The following is a 20,867-nucleotide window of genomic DNA, read 5'->3' as shown; positions in this document are numbered from 1 at the left end:
GACTTCAGATCTCTGCTGAATTCACGGTGGGCTACTACATAAGTCATAGCTTTTGTGCTCTCTACCCCCAAGTACCCCCTTTAACTCACTCTGCAAATACTGCCATCTTTTAACCCAGAAATTTTGATACTATTAAAGCCAGTGCCCAAAATGTCAAGCATGCAACTTATTTTTTCATCCTATAAACTAAAATGTGTCTTTCAATCCTTACAAAGGGGATTTTATTCAAAGAAAGATGAGCTGAACTCTCTCTACAGCATATCTGTTCTTTTTTCCAAGAGTGTAATTTCAAACCTGTGGGAACAAATGCCATATCATAAAATCATCTCACAGCTGGCATGATAAATATTTATAACATATAAAAGGCATTCAGTGAAAAGAGCAGAAAGAACAGGGCATCCAAGATAAACCAAAGCAGAAGTAGATTCACCCTTTCCACTTATGAGTGGAAAATCTGTAGATGAGTGGTAAATCTAACCAACTGAAAGAGAAGAGAGCCTCACTGGAGACCTCCCTCCAGTTTTGATAAATCCCATTGGTCCTAATTATAACTTTACCTTGAATGTCCAAATTCCTTCCATTCTACTGGAGTCCCCAACTTCCCCAAACAGTTTGATCTTTTTTTCCTGTCAAAAGTCATCTCATTAAATTAAAAGGATGGATTTACTGTGCTGTGTGGTATTAAAAAAAAAAGTCTCCCTTTATTCCCTACAGCCCTTGTACCCAGGGATTACCAGGAAGGGCTTAAGATGTTTAAGGTTTGGGGGAGGGGGGTTAGCTTGTTTGCTTTGTTTTGTTTTTCTCTGCAAAGGCCTGAATTTCCTCATCTGTAAAACAAGGGAGTGCATGAGATGGCTTCTGAAGTCTCTTCTATCTGTAGCTCTGTGATTAAGATTAAGATATGAGTTTTAGGTGTACTATGAGACACAGAATTCAAAAATATATTTTGGCTTTCTGCCCACATCAGAATTACTTCCATCTCTGAAGTTTTCAGACATTTGAACCTTGGTTGTGCTATAGTTCTAAGTATATATTATTTATTTAAGTGTGGTAATTCTTTTACACATTTTGAGATTGTGATATCTTTTGGGCTATTGTGGATTTTAAAATTAATATCCAATAACTAAATATTATATTTAATAACATTTTTATTAATAATAAACTAACAAAAGAGATCTAACTAAAAGGTTACTAACCAGCCTGCTTCCAGGAGCAAAAGAGAAAGAGTGAAGCGGAGTCTCAGAAATTATACAAAGGTGACCACACAAATGTAAACAAAAGGAAAAGCATTATAGGTAATACAGAAAGGAATTCTGGGCAATGCAATCTTTAGGGGTTCAAGATTTTCCAAGTATACACTATGTAGAAAACTTCGCTTTTCTCTACTTTCTATTAATATTGTTCACATTGTATTTTTCTTATATAATAACGTTTTATAGAATTTCAAATGCAAATGTTATAAGTATAATTATTAGTCAATACAAAGTATGTATAATATTGAATAAAATAAGCCTTTTTTCTTGCTCTTGTCAATACCAAGATAAACAAATATTTCTTTTTCCCCAAGCTAAATAAAATTCCCATAAGAAAATCCACATATTTCCACAACTAGAAATGAACATATTACTTTGGCTGGAAGGCAAAATGAAAGAAACTTTGCATATGAGATCACAATTATTTCACTTATAAATCCTTCAAATCACCTGTCCAGTAATTCAATCAACTACTATAGCTCTCTCTAAATATTTCAGGATTTGTGATTATGCCATCTGCCAGCTTCTGTAGGTGGTATGGAATTTACTCCCAGATTCATTTGAAGAATTAATGTGGATAATACATTTACAATGAAGTCTAGGAAAGTGGGTAAGGTATTCAGTGTCCATAGGAATAAACACAGATTGCAAATTCATGCTTTGATATTTATAATTTCTTTGTAAAATTCAAAGTATTTGGGGAAAAAAACCATAACTGGTTTAAACTTTGGTTAATTCCCTACTATGACTGATTTCTGAGATAACCTGAGATCATCGAAGTGCACTTTCTCAAAGCCCCATGAGTTAGTTGTCTCTTCATTAATAAGAAAATTCCTTTTTGGGGAGCAGTAGGCCAGTGGATATAATTATAGATCATACTGTCTTACCAACTAAACCAATTAGGCAGAAGCAAAATACCATATTACAGAAGACACTCTGTGCAATTGCCCTTAAGCATTTCACTTTTTCAAAGTGAAAAATGGCTGTGTTGTAACTCTGAAGGGTTTTTCTGGCCACTTCTTGGCTTGGAAATGCCCTTGGCTTTGGCCTGGAGACGGACATTGATGCAGGAAACCTGTGGTCAGGTCATGGGGCAAACACTAGCTAAAGGACCACAGGTAAATCACTTAATTTCTCTGGGCCTCTGATTTCTCATCTGTAGAATGAGAATATTTACCACTGTGTGGAAAGGGGCAGCTAGGTGGTGCAGCAGATTGAGCACTGGTCAAGAAGACCTGATTTCAAAACAGCCTCAGACCCCCATCAGCTTATTAGTGACCCTGGGCATGTCACATAACCCTGCCTGCCTCAGTTTCCTCATCTGTAAAATGAGCTGGAAAAGGAAATGGCACACCACTTCAGCAGCTTTGCTAAGAAAACCCCAAATGGGGTCACTAAGAGTTAGACGTGGCTGAAATATGGCTGAAATGATAACCACAGAAGCGGGAAAAGTAGATTTAATTAGGTGGCAGAAGATCTGGGGTTTGAACCATAGCTTTCACCAGCGGTAACTAACTCTGGGGAAGTTTATTTGGGGAGAAGAAGGACCCCAGAAGTGAATGGGTGGGAGAGAAGGGGAGGGAAATCTGTCTGCAAAGAATCTAGCGGCAAAGGCCCAGAGAGCCAGAGGAGACTCCAAGATGGCAGCCAAAGAAAGGAGGAAGCCTGCCTGCTCTGGATGCTGGTGCTGGGAGATGAAGACCTATTGGGCTTTTGAGAGTTAGAATTCTGGTTTGACTTCTGCTTGGGCTGCTTATTGGCTTTATGACTTGGGCCTCAGTTTCCTTGCCTGTAAAATGAAGATCTTTGTGATAGACCATGTTTAGAGTCCATTTTAGCTTTAAATCCTATGAGTTCATCTCCTCAGATTGCTGTGAGGAAAATGCTCTCTAAGCAAGAGTTATTGCCCAATCTCAGCGCTCTTCCCTTTCTATGCAGAACCGAAGGCTCATCCTCATTTTCTGTTTCTCCCTCCCCAACTTTTTCATCCTAGAAAGTTTGCAGACAATCTAGAGTTAGAAAGCTCTGAGCCACGAATGTACGAGAGGAGGAAGGAATGAGTTAGGACTTTGCAAACGGTGTCATATAAAATTGTCAGCACTGGGGTGCCTTTGTCAGTCTGTTTGTTTTTTAAAAATACAACCTAGCAGGATTTAATCACAGGAATAACTGGAGCTGGTTGAAAGAAAAAAAAAAAAAAAAGCAAAAGCCTTCTCAGGGAAAAGACATTAAAACTGCAGGGTGCAATCTTTTCGGTATGAAGTGGAGGGAGCTTGGCAACCCAAGAAAAACCTTCTTCGATGCCTTCGAGGAGGGTGAATTTTAAAGGGGAAGAGAACAAGGTGAACAGAAGAGAAAGACGGAGCAGAATCCTGGTTACTTTGCTGGACTTTCTTTTGGAACAGATGCTACCCATTATTTCTCCCCGTGTTACATACCTTTTTTATATTTTTATTTTTATTTTGAGAATTTCCCCATAGTTACATGTTTCATGTTCTTTCCCTCTCCCCAAACCCCCTTAACCCCCCCTTAGCCGATGCACAATTCCACTGGGTTTTACATGTTACATACCTTTTTAAAGATGCTTGCCCAGGCTCAATACCTACCTTCCCAGCACTTGGCACAGGCCTGGCACATGGAAGATGGTTTAATAAATGTTAGCTGACTGACTTACCGCCAAGGTGTAATTCAGGGACTGAGAGAAGTATATCATGGCAGGAAAATTCATTATAGCCACATTTCTGAAAACACAGCCTACATGTCTATGAGGCACCTCTGTAGTACAAAGGAGAGAGTCTTGGGTTGGGAATTTCTGATTTCAAATCCAGCCTCAAATATTTTATTAGCCGAGGGATACTGGGCAAGCCACTCAGTCCCTATTTGCCTCAATTTCCTCAATTTAAAGTGGGTCTAAGAATTACACCCACTTCCCAGGGTTTTTGTGGGGCCCAAATGAGATAATGTTTATACAGTACTCAGCACATTGTTGTTCAGTTGCTTTTCAGCTGGACCTGATGCTTAGTGACCCCATTTGGGGTTTTATTGACAAAGATACAAGAATAGTTTACCACTTCTCCAGCTTTATAGTTTAGTCCTTCTCCAGCTCATAAGGGACTTGCTCAGGGTCGTCCAGCTGCTAAGTGTCCTGAGGCCAGATTTGAAGTCATGAAGTCTTACCGCCTCCAGGCCCAGTGCTCTATCTACCCACTGTGCCGCCTCGCTCCCCTCGCTGGCATACAGCAGGTCCTTCAATGTCTGGTCCCTTCCTTCCTTCTTTCCCTCATTCTCTCTTCTTCCTCTCTCTCCCTCTTTTTTCTTCTCTCCTTCCTTCCCTTCTTCCTTAGAAAGAGTACTAGATTAAGAGTCTCAGGATCTGGGTTTGAATCCTGGCTCTGTTCCTGACGGCCTGTGTGATTTGGGCAAGTCACTTAACCTCTAAAGCAATTTCGTTTAATAATATTAACAGCTCCCATTTTTTTACCTGATCCAAAAGCAGTCTGTGTTTTCTGATCATTCGCACAAAATGAGCAGTTATTAGCCACAGTGCTGAGTGAAGGATGCAAGGAAAGGACTCACCCACACGTCATCACTGGACAAAAAGGGAGAGGTGTCCTGGGGATGTACTTAGCAAGGAGAACTTTGAAGAAGTACTTTCAGCTGTCAAATGCTGGCTCACCACTAGAATTTTTATTTTCTACTTTAAAGTATGTGGGAAGCCAATAAGAGAATAGATAAAAATATGAGACCCCTCTTTTGACACCTCTTATGATCCATACCTTTTCTTATTGGAAAAACATTATAGACTTATTGAAAAGCTTTGAGTCCTTAGCAGACCAGCAACTACTGAGTTAAAAATTTCTCTGCTTGATAATTAAGAAGCCTGAACCCTAACAAACACTACTTAGATAAGACTGGAGCCTGACAATTTAGTCCGGACTTTATTTGACGAGGTGCAAAACCTGTAAATCAGGAAGACAGGACTCAATTAGTGAACATCTCCACAAAATATATTTCTGCTCCCAGAATTATCCCCTACTAATTGGTGGTTGGAATTTTGCCCTTGTCCTTGTGCCTATATCTTTACTTTTTAGACTTTAATGGGTTGTGTATGATTTGTAACCCCTTTACAGCTGTGTCTCTTTCTTTGTGTTCTTTGTTTGAAATCAGTATATAATAAACTCCAAAGCCCACAGAGTTTAGATCAACATGGGCTAACCACTAGTCTGGTTGTTCTCATTTTCTTTTCCTGTCTTAACAATCCGATGCCACAAAACGCCACTCAGGACCCCTACCATATAGAGCTGGCTCTCTATAAAAGTAAAATGCCTCAATCTTGTCTTTAACTAGAGTATAAACTTCTTCAACACTGAACCTAGTTTAGGGCTGAGGCCATAACAGACATGTAACACCTACTGAGTAATTAGTCAATCAATCAACCAATCAATTAATTGGATTTCCTCCAGGAGTATTATATGGACTAACCATTTATGTGGTCTTAGAGAAATTTCAATCCGAACTTTTCTTATTTTAATAAAACCAACAACTTTTGCTCTGATTGAGGCCCCAAAACCACTACTTAAGACATCTAAAAAATTGAATTTTTGTACTGTTGTAGGATATCGATGTGTAGTGAGAGAGGGAAAAACAAATAAGTATTTATTAAGCAGCAACTATGTGCTAGGCACTGTACAACGCATTTTACAAATATCTTATTTGAAAGATGAAGAGACAAGGAGAGGCTGAGAAGCCACCTAGCTGTTAATTTCACCAAAACCTGTCCCAGGTGGGTCCTGACCCAGAGATGAGCTGTTAAAACAAGCCCAGCAGGGAATAGTGCTACCTGCCATGGTTGGTAAACACCTTAGTGCTCACCCCTCAAGAGCATAGGAGGGGTGCTAGCAGTCTATGCCACGGTCATTTGCACTTAATTCACAGAAATGATCTGCTAGACTATTCTTGACAAAGGAGGATGAGGGGAGGGCTATTATTTTTTAAAGGGGTACATTTTAAATAATTGAGAGTTACTGGGATAAGGTGATGATATAGTGAAAGTAAAACAAAAGGCAAGGTATCACTTAAGAAACTGTTAAGAGAATTTCTGAGTGGAAACATTAACTCTGGCCAGTGATCTTGGCAAAGCATGCCTCCCCCACTTCCCAGAAGGGTGGTGGGGGGTTGGAGGTTCATAATGAGGCATATATTTCTCAGAAAGAGACCAAGGTGTTGCTTGTTTTGCTTACTTATGCTTTTTTATTTCAAGGGAGAATTCTATTGGCCAGGAAGTGGGAGAAGGCTAGTCAATGGGGATTTGGCAATGATATTAAAGAAAGGGAAAAAGAAGAGGAAAAAAATAAAGCATTATTTCTAAAAGTAGAGACCCCCCAAGGGCAGCTGGGTAGCTCAGTGGAGTGAGAGTCAGGCCTAGAGACAGGAGGTCCTAGGTTCAAATCCGGCCTCAGCCACTTCCCAGCTGTGTGACCCTGGGCAAGTCACTTGACCCCCATTGCCCACCCTTACCAATCTTCCACCTATGAGACAATACACCGAAGTACAAGGGTTTAAAAAAAAAAAGAAAAAAAAAAGTAGAGACCCCCCCCCCCCAAAGTCACCATGAGTTTTTAAAACATCATTTTCCAATGCCAACAGATTTTGTGATGGAATCATGTGATGGAAATCATTGTACTAGTAGAATACATTGGTATGGTTAGGGGAGAAATTATTTAATCTGAGAATTCTGATTGTACTTCTACAGTTTGGTCATCTTTATCATGTGAAATCAAAAACACAGTGATGGAGCTGGAAGGTTTCATGCACTTCTTGTCCCATAAAGAACATAAGTCCAAAGTAAGCAATCAGTAAAATCCCAAATCCAAGCAACCTATAATGTTTGAAGTAAACTAATGAAGGCCAGTACTTTTTAAGAGGAAACGTGCTTTTTTCTCTTGACCATTTGAAGGCATATGATTGGATTTGGAACAAAAAAAAACTAGTTATTTAAAATACAAGTTTATCCTTTAACTTTTCCCTTTTAAGTACATCTCCATACAAAGACATACACAAATATATTAGTTCTTTCAGTCTCCATTGGAGAATCTCTGAATCTATGACAAATGAAATTATGCATGGAAAGTGCTTTATAAACCTTAAAGCAGTATATAAACATAAGCTACCACTATTAGCATCATTACTTTCATTGTTAAACAGTATTAAGGTAACAATACTTTGAATAAATCTCTGCTCAGACTTAAATCAAAATTGCAGTCTTGTTTTTTAGAACTATTTGTGAATATTAAATGTACAATCTTTCTTTTCATCACTTTTCCTAAATTCCATTGACTCTAAATTTCCTCTAGAATAGGCTACATCCACATCAGAAGGCATGTCATTAAGACCTTGAGAGATCACAGATTATTAAGGAAAGTGTGCGTGACAGAAGAAACATCCATTCATAATTAAGTGTCCAGATAAAGAATGCCTACCATACCTTCACAGCCAAAAAGCAGAAAGAGTAAGATGGTTTCTATCTTGAACTGCATTTTTCCTGTATATTCTTAGAGTAGCTCCTCACTTGCTTATGTGGAGAGCTTCCCAAGCAAGGGGAAGATTAACTTGGGCCTTTGCCTTTATAAGCATCTTATTTCAGTGAGTACTTATGGCTTTTGCCAAGCATCAGTCAAGCTATTCCATAGAGTTACTGTCCTCAATAGCAGCAAGTCTTAGCAGAGTTTATTGAGGTGAGATTGATTAGTGGAGACAGGCACTAGGTGTCTTTTTTGACTAAACACAAAGAAAATAATATAAATGAATAGGAACTACTTGCTAGTGACTACATTGGACCCCTTCAACTTCAATTCAATAAATATTTATTAAATGCCCTCTATGTTCAGTGCTAAAGATGCCTGGGCTGTCTGAAGTAAAACTGACGAAGATCAGTACATCTTGAGACAAGAGATACTTTCTGATTTCAACTATTCAAAGGCTCACTTTTGGATTTAGGAGGGGGAAAGGATATAGGGATTTCTTGAAATCTGAGTTTTCCAAAACTTTTCCCCTTCAAAGTATATATCTTATAAGCAGCACACACACACAAATTATATATGTTTATATATATAATATACATATATATGATAAACAAATAAAAATGAATTTTCAGGAGGTGGGCATATATCTAATACGAAGGACATCACTGAATAGGGTTCCAGAGGGCACAATGAAAGGGTAAGATTAAGTGGAATAGGAACATTGAAGGGAGAGAGCCCTCAGAGAAGGTTTCTAGGGAACAGGGAAGAGATGGTTGGTCTAGGTCAGTGATGGGCAAACTTTTTAAAGAGGGGGCCAAAGGAAAGGAAAAAAAATTTAGGTGGGCCAATATAATTTATTAAAAAATAACAATAATACATTTTACAAAATTCTTGTATTTTTTGTGATACTAAGCCCTGTTGATGAAAGATTATGAAGGAGAAGGGCCCCATCTGGCCCATGGGCCATAGTTTGCCCATCACTGGTTAGGTAATCAACAATTTAAAAAGTACAAGGATACTGAGTTTCCACAGTCTTGTGGCACAGTCCTGCCCTTCACAGCAGCAAAGGTAATGCCATTGTGGCTGCCAATTCCTGAGAAGGAGGCAGAAGTTAGGGGAGGGGAAGACGTCCAGTGGCTAGTCCTGTGTGATGGTCAACAAAAGGTCCTTGACATCCCTGGGCTGAGTCATGTTTGAGATCAGTAGCCAGATCCACTCTGCCCCACAGGACTCATGCTATATGCTATATCAGGACTCAGGATATATGAGGGTTCATGTGGTACAACACATGATCTTTCCCTGTTCACATTTTCTTCAGCAGAAATCTGCCTTGAATCCATCTTTTCAATGCTGTTGCTTTCTTTACACTAAGCTTTAAAGCAAGACTCAGATTTCGTAGGCTTTTTAGATTTCATTTCTTATGCTTGGAGTAGAATATCATGGTTAGGCTCAGCCTTGAGGAATGAATGACTGATGTGATTACTATGTACAAAGCTCTGTGCTGAAGTCATTAGCAACAGCAAACTGTCAACAAACATTTAAGTGTCTATTAAGATTCTGGGAAAACAAGGATAAAAATAAAACTTTATTTTTAATTAAATTAATTTAAATTAATTAATTAAAATTATTTACACATATAAATATATAAAAATAATGTCATAATTATATAGAATAAAATAAATTAATTTAATTAAAAATAAAAGCTTTAAGGCACTTATGGTCTATTGCAGGAAATATCACATATGTATGTAAGAAGATAAGATATTTGATGCTGCTTGCTTATAAATACTGGTGGGTTTCTGCAGCATCCTTTATCTGAGAATGATTTGACCAATCCATTTAAGGCCTTACATGTCACATTGAAAAGCAAACCTTAGGGATAAACCTGGTCTCTTTAAATTCCACAAAGACTTTGTCACCCTGGGTAAATAATCTTTTCAACACTGGAGTCAATCCTGGGAAGAACAGACCTAGCTTCTAGTCCCAATCCTGCCTTTTACCTATTTATAACTTTCCTTGGCCTAAGGATTAGGGAACCATTTCCCTGACTATTACTGGATGAATAAATGGCCTCCTACAAATATTCATCTTCTTCCATCTAGTTACCTCTAGGATCAAATATATACTCCTTTACTTGATAGTTAAAGCTCTTCGCCACACAGCACCTTCCCATCTAACACATCACTACCCTTCTTGTCCTCTTAAGAGTCCAGTGGGGCTGGCTTACTTGATGCCCTTCACAAAAGATCCTCCATCCGGTGTTCTCCATGTTTCCCCCCAGCACATAAGTTTCTTAAGGGCAAGGACTGCTTTTGCCTTTCTTTGTAACCCTGAGTTTTTAATCAAATGCCTGGAACATACAAGTGCTTGGTAAATTCTTGTTGACTCATTGATCAGAGGGAAAAATAATACAGAAAGTGCCAGGTCTGGAGTCAGGAAGACTTGTATCTTTTTGAGTTTAAATCTGGCCTTGGACACTTACTAGCTGTGTAGCCCTATTCAAGTCACTCAACCTTGTTTGCCTTAGTTTCCTCATTTGTAAAAATGAGCTGGAGAAGGAAATGACAAACCATTCCAGTATCTTTGCCAAAAAAAAACCAAAAACCAAATGGGATTATGAAGAGCTAGACACAACTGAACAATGAAGAGAAAAAAATAATATGAGGCATGGGGGAAACATTTCAGGGTGCACGTTTCCATTCCTTCCTCCTGGCAAAGCATCAAAAGCATCAAATTCATTCAAGATTTTCCCCAATTCCTCCAGAACTTCTATGGTCCAGGGAGTGCCTTCCAGGTTGTGTGAACTCTGGGTCCTATACTCCTACCCGCCAGGAAATGGAGTCAGTGTGAAGAAGAGCACCCACGTCTACTGCTTTCTTCCCAACTTGACCCAAAATTCAGCCAGCACCAAAGAGGGACTTCTCTCAAACTCCGCCTTTTTCAGGCCAACTAATTAATAGGGATTTTGTGCTCGGGGGATTTGTTAATCGCCATATTGGATTAGTAAGCACAGTTAATATGGAAACAGGTAGTTCATCACCTTGGATGGGAACTTTTATTTAAGCTAAGTGGGCACTGGGAAGTCACTAGAAAGGAGAAGAGGAGACAGAATCCTTTTGTTGCAGGATGTTGAATGTAATTTTTTTAAACGTGGAATTATAAAGGGGGACATATCTTAGTAGTTAAAAGTGATGTAAGGCAATATGTCTAAGTTTCTTATCTGTAAAATGTGTGCCAGAGCATTCTCACTCTAATATTCCAGGGCTTAATTCTCTTTCCAGTTTCTAGGTAAAAATGTAGAGTAAATTCAGTCTTAATTTTAAGCAATAAAACTTGATTGTCATGTGTTACATACACAAAGTAATAAAAAGAAAATTAGATCTGTAGAAGAGCTGTCTCTATGAGATTAAAAAAAAACACTATTATTTCTGAGCCTTTCATAAATGTGGATTTTTATCTCTAAATTTGCATGGAAGAGATTTGAACAAACCCCAAGACTATTACTCTCTTTTCTCCCATGTTACATAGTTTTTGTTGATTAATGAAAAATGTGATACTGGCCCCATGGACTTCACTGCCATGTCCCCAAGAGGGCATGTTCCTTTCCCTGCCCACCCCCTTTCTCCTCCCATCAATAAATATATAAGTTCTTTTCAGTTGGGGGTCTTTCTTTTTCATTTGTATTTGCCTGGCACATAGTTAAGTGCTTAATGCTGCAAATATTGCTCACCTCCTCTATATTTTAATTTATATTTTATACAAATTTTAATTTATATATATATTTATATAATATATATCATATCATATATAAATATTTGTATATATTTATATTTTAATTTAATGCCAATTAGTGATGTGTTTTAGAATCACAGAACATAGAATGTCAGAGTCAGAAGGGACCGCAGAACTTCTCTCCTACCTCCACCTGAGCAGAAATCCCCAAGGTAACACCGAACCTGGCATATAATGAAGAGGGCTGGATTTGGATTTGAATCTCGTTTCTGTTGCCCTGGGTAAATGACATCATCCCTCTGGGGCTCAGGCCCCCTACCCCCAATTAAATAGACAAGGACCATCTATTTATATATTTTTTTTTTGTATTCTCAGAATTGGCACAATGCTAGGCACATTGCAGGCACTTAATGTTTATTGTCTGACTTAGTAAATTCCTTATTGTAAAAAATGAAGTCTTTGAATTAGATAATCTTTTTTTTTTTAATCTTTATTGCTAGTCTTGGAATCAATACTGCATATTGGTTCTAAGGCAGAAGAGCCGTAAGGGCTAGGCAATGGGGGCTAAGTGACTTGCCCAGGGTCACACAGCTAGGAAGTATCTGAGTTCACATTTGAACTCAGGACTTCCCATCTCTAGGCCTGGCTCCCAATCCACTGAGCCACCCAGCTGCCCCCTGAATCTTTAATGCTATAAATCTATGACCCACCTTCACATATAAGAACAAGCTGGTTTCACAGATGATAAAATTGCTTCCTCTGAATGGGGCTTAAGAGTCTGGAGTGAGACAGTTTAGGTTCATCTGATTAACAAATTGAGTGATCTATCAAGGCTCCAGACGATCTATGAAGAAGCATGCTCCCTACCTCTAGATCAGTTAATAGCCTCAGTTTTCAGAATGAGACATTTTTAGACATGGTCTGTATGGGAATTTGCTTTCCTTAATTATAATACATAAGTAGATATTATGTAAATATTAGTATATTACATTCATCACAACAATTTTCTTTTTTTCACTTGGAGAATGGTTAGGGGAGGGGTTCTTCCCCACCTGGCCCCCACGAAAGAGAACAGAAGGAATTATTAGTAGGAGTCAAAAGCAAGCAGTACAGATTTGAAGTTACATGTTGAAATGCATTATATACTTAAAAAGAAAAGCAACCTCTATATAAAGAGATTACTGATTTTTATGTATAATCCTTTCCTTCTGTTCTACAGTGTGTATAGAAATGTTCATTTTCTTTGTGGTTAATTCATTTCAGGATAAAAATAAAACAATGATGGGGAAAAAAACCTTCACATTAGCAGGAATGCTGGCTCTACTTACATGCCTCTGTGACCTTGGACAAATGACTTTACCTCTCTGGGCCTCAGTTTCCTGTATTGTAAAATGAGAGGATTATCCTAGAAGGCTTCCAAGGTTACTTCAGGCATTAAATCTATAATCCTGCAGGGGAAAGAAAGCCTGCAAGTTAACACCAGGATACTTGCTAATCTTCTCCAGTAATATAATAATATAATAATCATAATAGCGTCATAGAAACTGCTTCTTAAACTAGTCATTTACTGTGATCCTTTTATGGGAATTTCATTATGATCCAGAATTGCCTCAATCACTAACCCTAAGAGACTAGTCCCTTCAACTTGCTTTGTAGTGGTAAAAAAATAATAATGACTAACATTTCTACAGCTTTAGGAATATAATTGCACCGGATTCTGACGATCAATAAACAGGATAGGTGCTATTATTATACCCATTTTATGGATGAGAATACTGAGGCCCAGATTGGTGAAGGAGTCACACATCCTTGGAATTTTCAATTCAATTTAGCAGACGTATTGTCTACTATACAGGGTCCTCTGATGATATTTTTCCTTCTTGGCTTTCTTTCCCCTGGCCCTCAACCAGAGCATTATAGAGGGTTTGGGGCCTACTGGCAGTGGGAGGAGGGAGCTTTCATTTCTTTAAGTAATTAATTAATTAATTTCGGCTCTAGAGCTCTGGAGTTGGCCTCCCCCCCAACCTCCGTCCCTTCCCAGGGTGGCCTCCGCACTGAGCCCAGATCCGCCCTTTTTGACTTTTGGAGGAAGGAGGGTGCTGTCGCTGGGGTCGTTTCTTAAGGGGAAACTCTGGTATTAGATTGTCCAATGAAAATACAAAAATTGGACTGACGAGGGAAAAATGAAGCAAAATTGGGGATATTGGTGAGGAAAGGTTTATAAGAAAAAGGGTTTAAGAAAACTAAGTCGAGTTGGTTCCACTGGGGCTCGAACCCAGGACCTTCTGCGTGTAAAGCAGACGTGATAACCACTACACTATGGAACCACCACATTGCGAAAACCTCTTGGTTACCTCCTTTATAAAGACGTCACAAGTCACGCCTCTTCCCTTCTTTTTTTCTTTTTTTATCATGTGACCAGCTCTGCGCTCAGGGCTGGAGCTTCCTCTCAGTGAATCCCCCAATCTTGATGCTGCCAGGATTCTCCTCTCGCCTACGAGGGCTAGTCCCCGTTCCAGGCTGGTGTGGGGGATGGGGCGGCGACCACCTTCCCCCAACATTTTCCGTTGGACGCGCAGGCGCGCGCCCTCCTCCGCGAGCTCTGCCAGGAATCCCGTAGGCGGAAATTGACGCCTGGGGCTCTCACCTGCTGCGGGGGGCGTGCAGGATCTCCCTGCCCCATCCTCCAGCTCGAAGCTATCCCTCAGACGAGTGTGGGGGAGGTCGGAGGCTGAATGGCCAGGCTTCCCTTTGCCCTCCCCCCTGAAAAAAAGTAAATAATCTTTTTTTTAAAAACAAGATTAATTTGTATTGACATTTTATATTTCTACTTCTGCTATCCTTTTTATTATAACAAAGAATTGTTTAAAGAAGGAAAAAAAACCCTCGGGAAAACCAGTCAATGCAACGGAAAAAAAAATCGAAAAAACATTATATACCAGGTAGTCTTCTACACGCCCCCTAACCCTAACCTACTGTAAAAAAGGAGGGGGTGTCTTCTCTCATTTCTTCGAGGCCAACCTTGTTCTTTTCAAATTTGCAACATTCATGTTAATAACTTTTAGGTGTTTTTTTTTTAATTAAATTTTTTTTTCTCCTACCATTCCTCTATCTTTTCCCCTCTAGCTTCCCTGCAGGTTGGTTGTTTTAGCTCTGGCTCCAAAGGGCGAGGCAGAGAGGGAAAAGATAAAAAAATGGCGCCTCTCCTAGCTTCCCCCTCCCCGCTCTCTAGTCGTTCCCGCCTCCTCCTCCTCCTCCTCCTCTCTTTCCTGGTCGGGTACTGGCGCGTGCAGCCGAGTCCCCCTGATCTTAGCAGCCACCTCAGCACGTGGCGCGTGGGCGCGCGGGAGAGCCCAGGGCTCGCTGCTGCGGTCCGGGTGGGGATGCCAGGCTGGAAAGAATCTTGCGGTTTAAGGTTCCCCCCACCCCCCAAAAAAAAACACTGCTAAGGGGCAGAAAACCAACCAACCCAGAATTTTTCAAATATATGTTTACTGAGCGTTCACTCTGTGCCCTGGCTCGGCGCTAAGCACTGGGGAAGCCAAGAAAGGGAAAAAGCCAGTTCGCTGCTTAGAAAGAACTGATGGTACAAGTCTGCAGCAAAAGGAGGGACAAAAAGCCACTTGTCACCTTCCTAGCCAAAAGAGAAACAAAGTGCCTCTTCCACTTGCCCAGCAAAAAAAAAAAAAAAAAAAAAAATAGATGGATGGTTATGTGCAATTCCCCAATTGAGTTAGGGATCATGTTCCAAATATATTAAGATGAGTTGCATGCACCAGAATGATGTTCTGAGATCAACCTCATGAAGTCCTTTGTGTAATCCGCTCTGCAATGAGTGGAGTTGAGTTCTGGATGTTGGGACTGCTTCTTGGCTGGGGGGGAGGTGAGCCAGAGGGGATAAGGAAGTGGCAGTAAAGGACGAAGTCTTCTTGGATGAAAGAACTTGAATGACTTTTTAAAGTCTCTCTCTAAACTTGCTGGCTTTTTCCATGACCCAACAAAAATACTTATGACCGTCAAAGGGTTTTGTCCTTAGCCGTAGGAAGAGGGGTAGAGGGTTCAATGGAGGAGGGAACTCCCCAGAGTTCTTTTTACCCTGCTTTGATGGGTTTGGTGTGTTCCAGGCTCTGTCTTGCTTCAAAAGAATGTGCCAGTCCAGCTCTGTTCATCTCAGGCAAAGCTTTATTTTGGAGTTAGAAGGAGATGTAGCTGGGACTGGTGGAAGTGGAGCTCTGGAAGTAGTGGGGGATAGGATTTTATAGAGAAAAATCAAGGATCTCACCCCCTTCTCTAGGCTGGGAATAATGAGATAGGGAACTAATGGAATTTCTCCTGAGGACTATTCTTTGGAGTGGTTGGTGATGAAAGCTTTATGTAAGTGGTCAGAGATGTTTTGAGAAAAAGAAGAGGGGAATGCTATTCCATTTCTGAAACCAAAGATTCTCTCAAAGCTTCCAGCTTTGTTTTGTTTTCTTAACCAGAACTACTACAGGAGCAGCATCTGAAAGACTCCAGTTGTAGTAGTGGTTGGAGTGCCAGGAAGGTTTAATCATAAGCATGGGTCATTTATAAAATGTATATTCACCAATCATCACTTTAACAGTAAATTTAAAAATTTTGCCTGTAGTTTGAAAATTTTACTTTCTTGTTCCTGCTTAAAGGTTCCTAGGAGTGCTGAGCCTGCCCTCAGAAAGACCTGAATTAAATTAGAGTCTCCGAAAGACCTGAGTTCAAAATGGGATCCAGAAACTAGCCATGGGACCCTGAGCAAGTCATTGAACTGCCATTTCCCTCATTTTCCTCAATTGTAAAATGGGGGGAATAATAGCACCTACCTGTTAGGGTTAATGTGAGGATCAAGTGAGACAATATTCATAAAGGACCAAGCCTATCATTGTTGTTCATCCTTTTTTTCCCCAAGAGTACCAGGGGTGATATTTTGTCACTTGGTGAATTGTATTTAAGTGAGGAAGAGTTACACAAAGTCATCAGCCTCACTTTCTCTTCCAGACTCATCAAAGTCCAGTGAAAACAAAAATCAGGACTACTGAAGATGGCCAGGGATGCAGTGGCATCTTTGATGATTGATCAAGCTCTAGCAGCTCCACGGTGCCTGCTCCAGCCTCCTTCATGGCTGATGAAACAACAAACATTATAGGTACTGCATAAATACTTATTCCCTCGCTTCCCCTTCTTCCTTTTGAAAAGGAAGATATTTACCCTTTATTATTTCTGTGGTACCTACCCTATTCACCACCATATTTCAAAGATCCCCAATGGTGGCTTTATTCTAGGATGTAGAATGTGTCACCCTGAGCAAAATACTTAACTGCTGTTTGCCTCAGTTTCCTCATTTGTAAAATGGAGATAATAATAGCAACCACCTCCCAAAGTTGTTGGGATCAAATGAGATAGTATTTGTAATTCATTGACTGGAACATAGTGTTAGGGTTCAAATGGGTGGCCACCAGAGGAACACATGAGACAATGCAATCAAGCAGGAGAAAGCTTTATTGCCAGTGCGCACTGGGGGAACTCAGCAAGAGAATTCTGAGTGATGCATTTAAAGGGGGAATATATATATGTTTCGAGGGCTAGGGTTTGGCGCCTATAGGGCTAGGGTCTGGCGCCTATATCTTAGGGTTTACTTAACAGTTAGGCAGTGGGATGTGTCCAGGCGCCACAGGATATAACTCTAAATCTTCAGAGCTGTCTTATCTAGGGAGGAAGGGTGACCCGCTGGGTAGAGCATGCTGTTGTAAAACTCCCCTACTCAACAGGATATGCTAATTTATGGATGTTGTAAAACCTCCATGCTCAACAGGATGCTGTTAGGCTGTTAGTTATGAGTTTCAGCTTTTTGGCTATAGTAAGAGCTATATAGATGGTAACTATTATAATTATCAAGGATGGACAGGTGCTCTTTTTTTGTGTCCCTATTACTTTAGATTTCATTGTCCTAGTTTTCTTCTGTGCCCTTTCTGGTCCAAAAAGTGCTTGATGAGGACTGAACCTTCTATTCTAAGGACTGGGGATACAAATATAAATAAAAAGAATCCCTTATTCTGAAGGAGCTTACAATCTAATGGGGAAGAAAACATACAAAAAAAGGATAGGAGAAGAAAAATGTATCCTCTCAGATACGAGGAAAAATTAAACAAAGACCAGAAAGAAACAAAGAAATGGGGTAAACAGAAAGAACAAAAGTAAAATAATTGAGTGGATATTGTCTCTCTTTATTATCATCTTCCTATCCAGTCTAAGGAATAGTTCTTTTCTTTTATCCTCCTACTTTTCCTTTTTTAGCTGCACCCATCTCCCTTTCCCCTCCTTCCCCCCCCCCCCTTTTTTTTGCTGGGTTTAGTATTCCTGTCAACCTCAGCTCATTCTGAGCTTGCAGAGGCTATTCTTAGAGGACTGAGTCACTCATTTGTATTCATTCTCCATTATTTGCTCTAGCTTCCTTCTTCTGAAGATGTCTTTTGAAAATCTTTGCTAATCAGTGGGTTCCCTGTGCCTCTATGCAAGTCTCTAGAAAATTTTCCCTTGCCTCCAACAAAAGAGTTCATTTCATTCTTGAGAACCTCCCATTCTTCCTGGATTGATTCCCCTTGTACCATGGGACCCAATTTATCCTTTTCTGGCACCCTTTTGTTCTAAAATCAAGGGTTCAAAAATATTATGTCATTTCAGTTATGTCTGATTCTTTGTGCCCCATTGGGAGTTTTCTTGGCAAAGATACTAGAATAGTTTGCCATTTCTTTTTTCCAGCTCATTTTACAGATGAGGAACTGATGTAAATAGGGTTAAGTAACTTGCCCAAGGTCACTCAGCTAGTAATCAAGGGTATATGCCAGAATAATCCTGGCTTTCCTTTCCTTTTTCACAAATTATAAGATGGCCATTTCCCCCCCAAATTCCCAACATTTCTACTTCATTAAATGATTCTTTCTTATTGGTCATAATCAGAATAACATTCCACGTTGTTGTTTTCTGACCTTTTGAAGTATGAAATTATTATTCAGGCAAGGAGAAAGATCAGAAACTGGAAATCTCCCCTTGGGGTACAATTTCCATTGGCTTGGAATAGCAATGGAGAAGAGACTCTGGAGGTCAGTGACTCCTTTAGCTTCAGTCCACTCCTGTCCTGCTTTTCTAAAAAATGAGTAGGTAGATTTTATCCCTGCAGCATCATGAAACAAACATTTTAATCTCTGTTTTCCACATGGGGAAACGTAGAGAACAAGGAGCTCAGGAGGAGACTTTCCTAGGGTAGCTTATTGTACAGCACTTCTACTCTCAGTCTCCTAATCTTTACTTCTCCAAAATGTTAAAGTCCTGCTATTCCTTTTCCAGCCCACTTTTTGAACAAAGGTGTCAGGAAGATTCCTGAGTACTGAGCAGTTCACAAGATGTACTATCAAAGATGAATATGATGACACTCTGTCCTGGATGGTGAAGGCAAATCTGACATGCTAGAAGGATGTTTCTGGAGTTAAACAATGGACTGAAATGATTAGTGAAGCCAAAACAGTAAATATGAAATCACACCTGTTTTCAAGCAATTAATCTATTTGAAATGAGACAGCCAAGGGTAAGGAGCTTAAAATTAGACCTACCAGCTGCGTTTTATTTTGTGGGCATGTGTCTACATGTGATGATTGGCCTCCTCCTGGTTCTTTGGTTAGCAGAGGCCATTCAGACCTCTTTCTACACCCACACTGTATGTAGAAAAAGAGCTGCCAAGGGAGAATGTTCACATATACCACTGATTAATGTGACATTTGTCTCTGCCCTTCTTTTTTATATATTACCTTGACACCTTCCTGTCTACTTGCATTCTACTGGGAGAGATGAATTTTGCTCAAGTTGCAGTCCTGATTTTTTTCTTTGTTAGCAGAAGCATAAAGAAAGAATGAGACTTTTCTATAATTAATCTCCATTTTACAGATGAAGAGACTGAGACACAGAAAGGTTAAGTGACTTGTCAAGGGTCACATTGCTAGTATGTGTCTGATACTACATTTGAATTCAATTCTTCCTGTAACTCAGTGATGCTTACAGGGTCACTGAAGAGTGGACCCAAACTGAAATGACTGAACTCCAGACTGAGCACTCTATCCACTGTACCTCTAGCTGCCTGTCCTCTATGACTGTCACATACCAAATGCTATATGTTAGTGAATTGACTTAGGAATACATTTTGTAAACTATAACAAATATTATTATTATTATTATTTAGTTTGTCATGTCCCTGTCTTCCAAGGACCTGTTTCTAGCACATAGCAAATGCTTAATAAATACTTATTGAATGATTGATTGATTGAGGCACACATTTTATAAATTATGAAAATATTATTTATTATGAAAAATATTTATTATTTGGTTATTATTAAATATTATTTATTATTAAAACATTTAGTTGAGATTATATAAGGGAAATTACTTTTTCTTAAAGCCTTACCATCTGTCTTAAAATTGATACTAAGTATGAAGAATGGTAAAGGCTAGGCAATGGGGATTAAGTGACTTGTCCAGGGTCCCATAGATAGGAAGTATCAGAGGCTAAATTTGAACCCAGAACCCATGGTCTCCAGCCTTGGCACTCTACTAGCTTGCTCTGAGCATCTATATACCAAAACAACTCAAGGAGTTAAAGTATTTAATGGAAAAGTGGCCTAAGTGATTGGGAAGCATACCTTTGAGGCGGTCCCATAAATACAATTATAGCTCCATGATGTAATGTTTTCTATGCATGCCAGTGAGAAAAATAGAGGCTTTTTTTTCTTTCTCTGTTTCTTTATGAAATCCTTAAAAGCTGAAATCCCAGCCTGCCTACTGCTATTGTTAATGCTTTTCACCTTTTAAGGCATCAGGGCCAAAACATTGATAACACCTCATACTGTGTTTTCAAGCCATGTTTTTGTTTCAATTGCAATTCAGAAATTTAAGCTCATGAAGTTTCTCCTTCCTCCCATAGATTAACCAGGAAAGATAGAATTTGTTTGAACTCATCCAGATATCTAATTTAGTACAATGGAATTATTGCCTTATTTAGGCTCAAATATCTCAGTCAAATAGGCTCAAAGTAGGTTTTAAAATTTTAGTAGTTTGTTTACCTGATTTTTTTTTCAAACAGATTATATTCTCTTTTCAGCAGAAAGCACTTTGGGCTCACCTTAAGGGGAAGTAAATCATTGCCCTAACTTGGAAATCTTTATCTTTTCTTTCTTTCTTTCTTTTTTTTTTTAAAACCCTTACCTTCTGTCTTGGAACCAATACTATGTATTGATTCCAAGGCAGAAGAGTGGTTAGGGCTAGGCAATGGGGGTTAAGTGACTTGCCCAGGGTCACACAGTTG

The 20,867-nt window shown here is 39.5% G+C and overlaps 1 protein-coding gene and 1 non-coding gene across 2 annotated transcripts in view; both read right to left on the bottom strand.

Annotated features, from left to right (window-relative positions):
* Positions 1-12,883: 12,883 nt before the first annotated feature.
* LOC123241702 overlaps positions 12,884-20,867 on the bottom strand; it is a 56,213-nt gene continuing 48,229 nt past the window's right edge. Inside the window, exons 2-4 of the mRNA XM_044669262.1 lie at positions 14,732-14,897; positions 13,861-14,269; positions 12,884-12,954 (exon numbers count right to left, since the gene is read on the bottom strand). Coding sequence (XP_044525197.1) covers positions 12,934-12,954; positions 13,861-14,269; positions 14,732-14,897 — 596 coding nt within the window. The 3' untranslated portion in view covers positions 12,884-12,933. The remainder of the gene's footprint in view (positions 12,955-13,860; positions 14,270-14,731; positions 14,898-20,867) is intronic.
* Positions 13,761-13,833, bottom strand: TRNAV-UAC. The gene has a single exon. It is a non-coding gene; the product is annotated as a tRNA-Val (tRNA).

The sequence above is a fragment of the Gracilinanus agilis genome, chromosome 3 (assembly GCF_016433145.1).
Source record: "Gracilinanus agilis isolate LMUSP501 chromosome 3, AgileGrace, whole genome shotgun sequence".
Taxonomy (NCBI): domain Eukaryota; kingdom Metazoa; phylum Chordata; class Mammalia; order Didelphimorphia; family Didelphidae; genus Gracilinanus; species Gracilinanus agilis.
The sequence above is the reverse complement of the archived record's forward strand: the minus strand, read 5'-3'. Positions and strand labels throughout refer to the sequence as shown.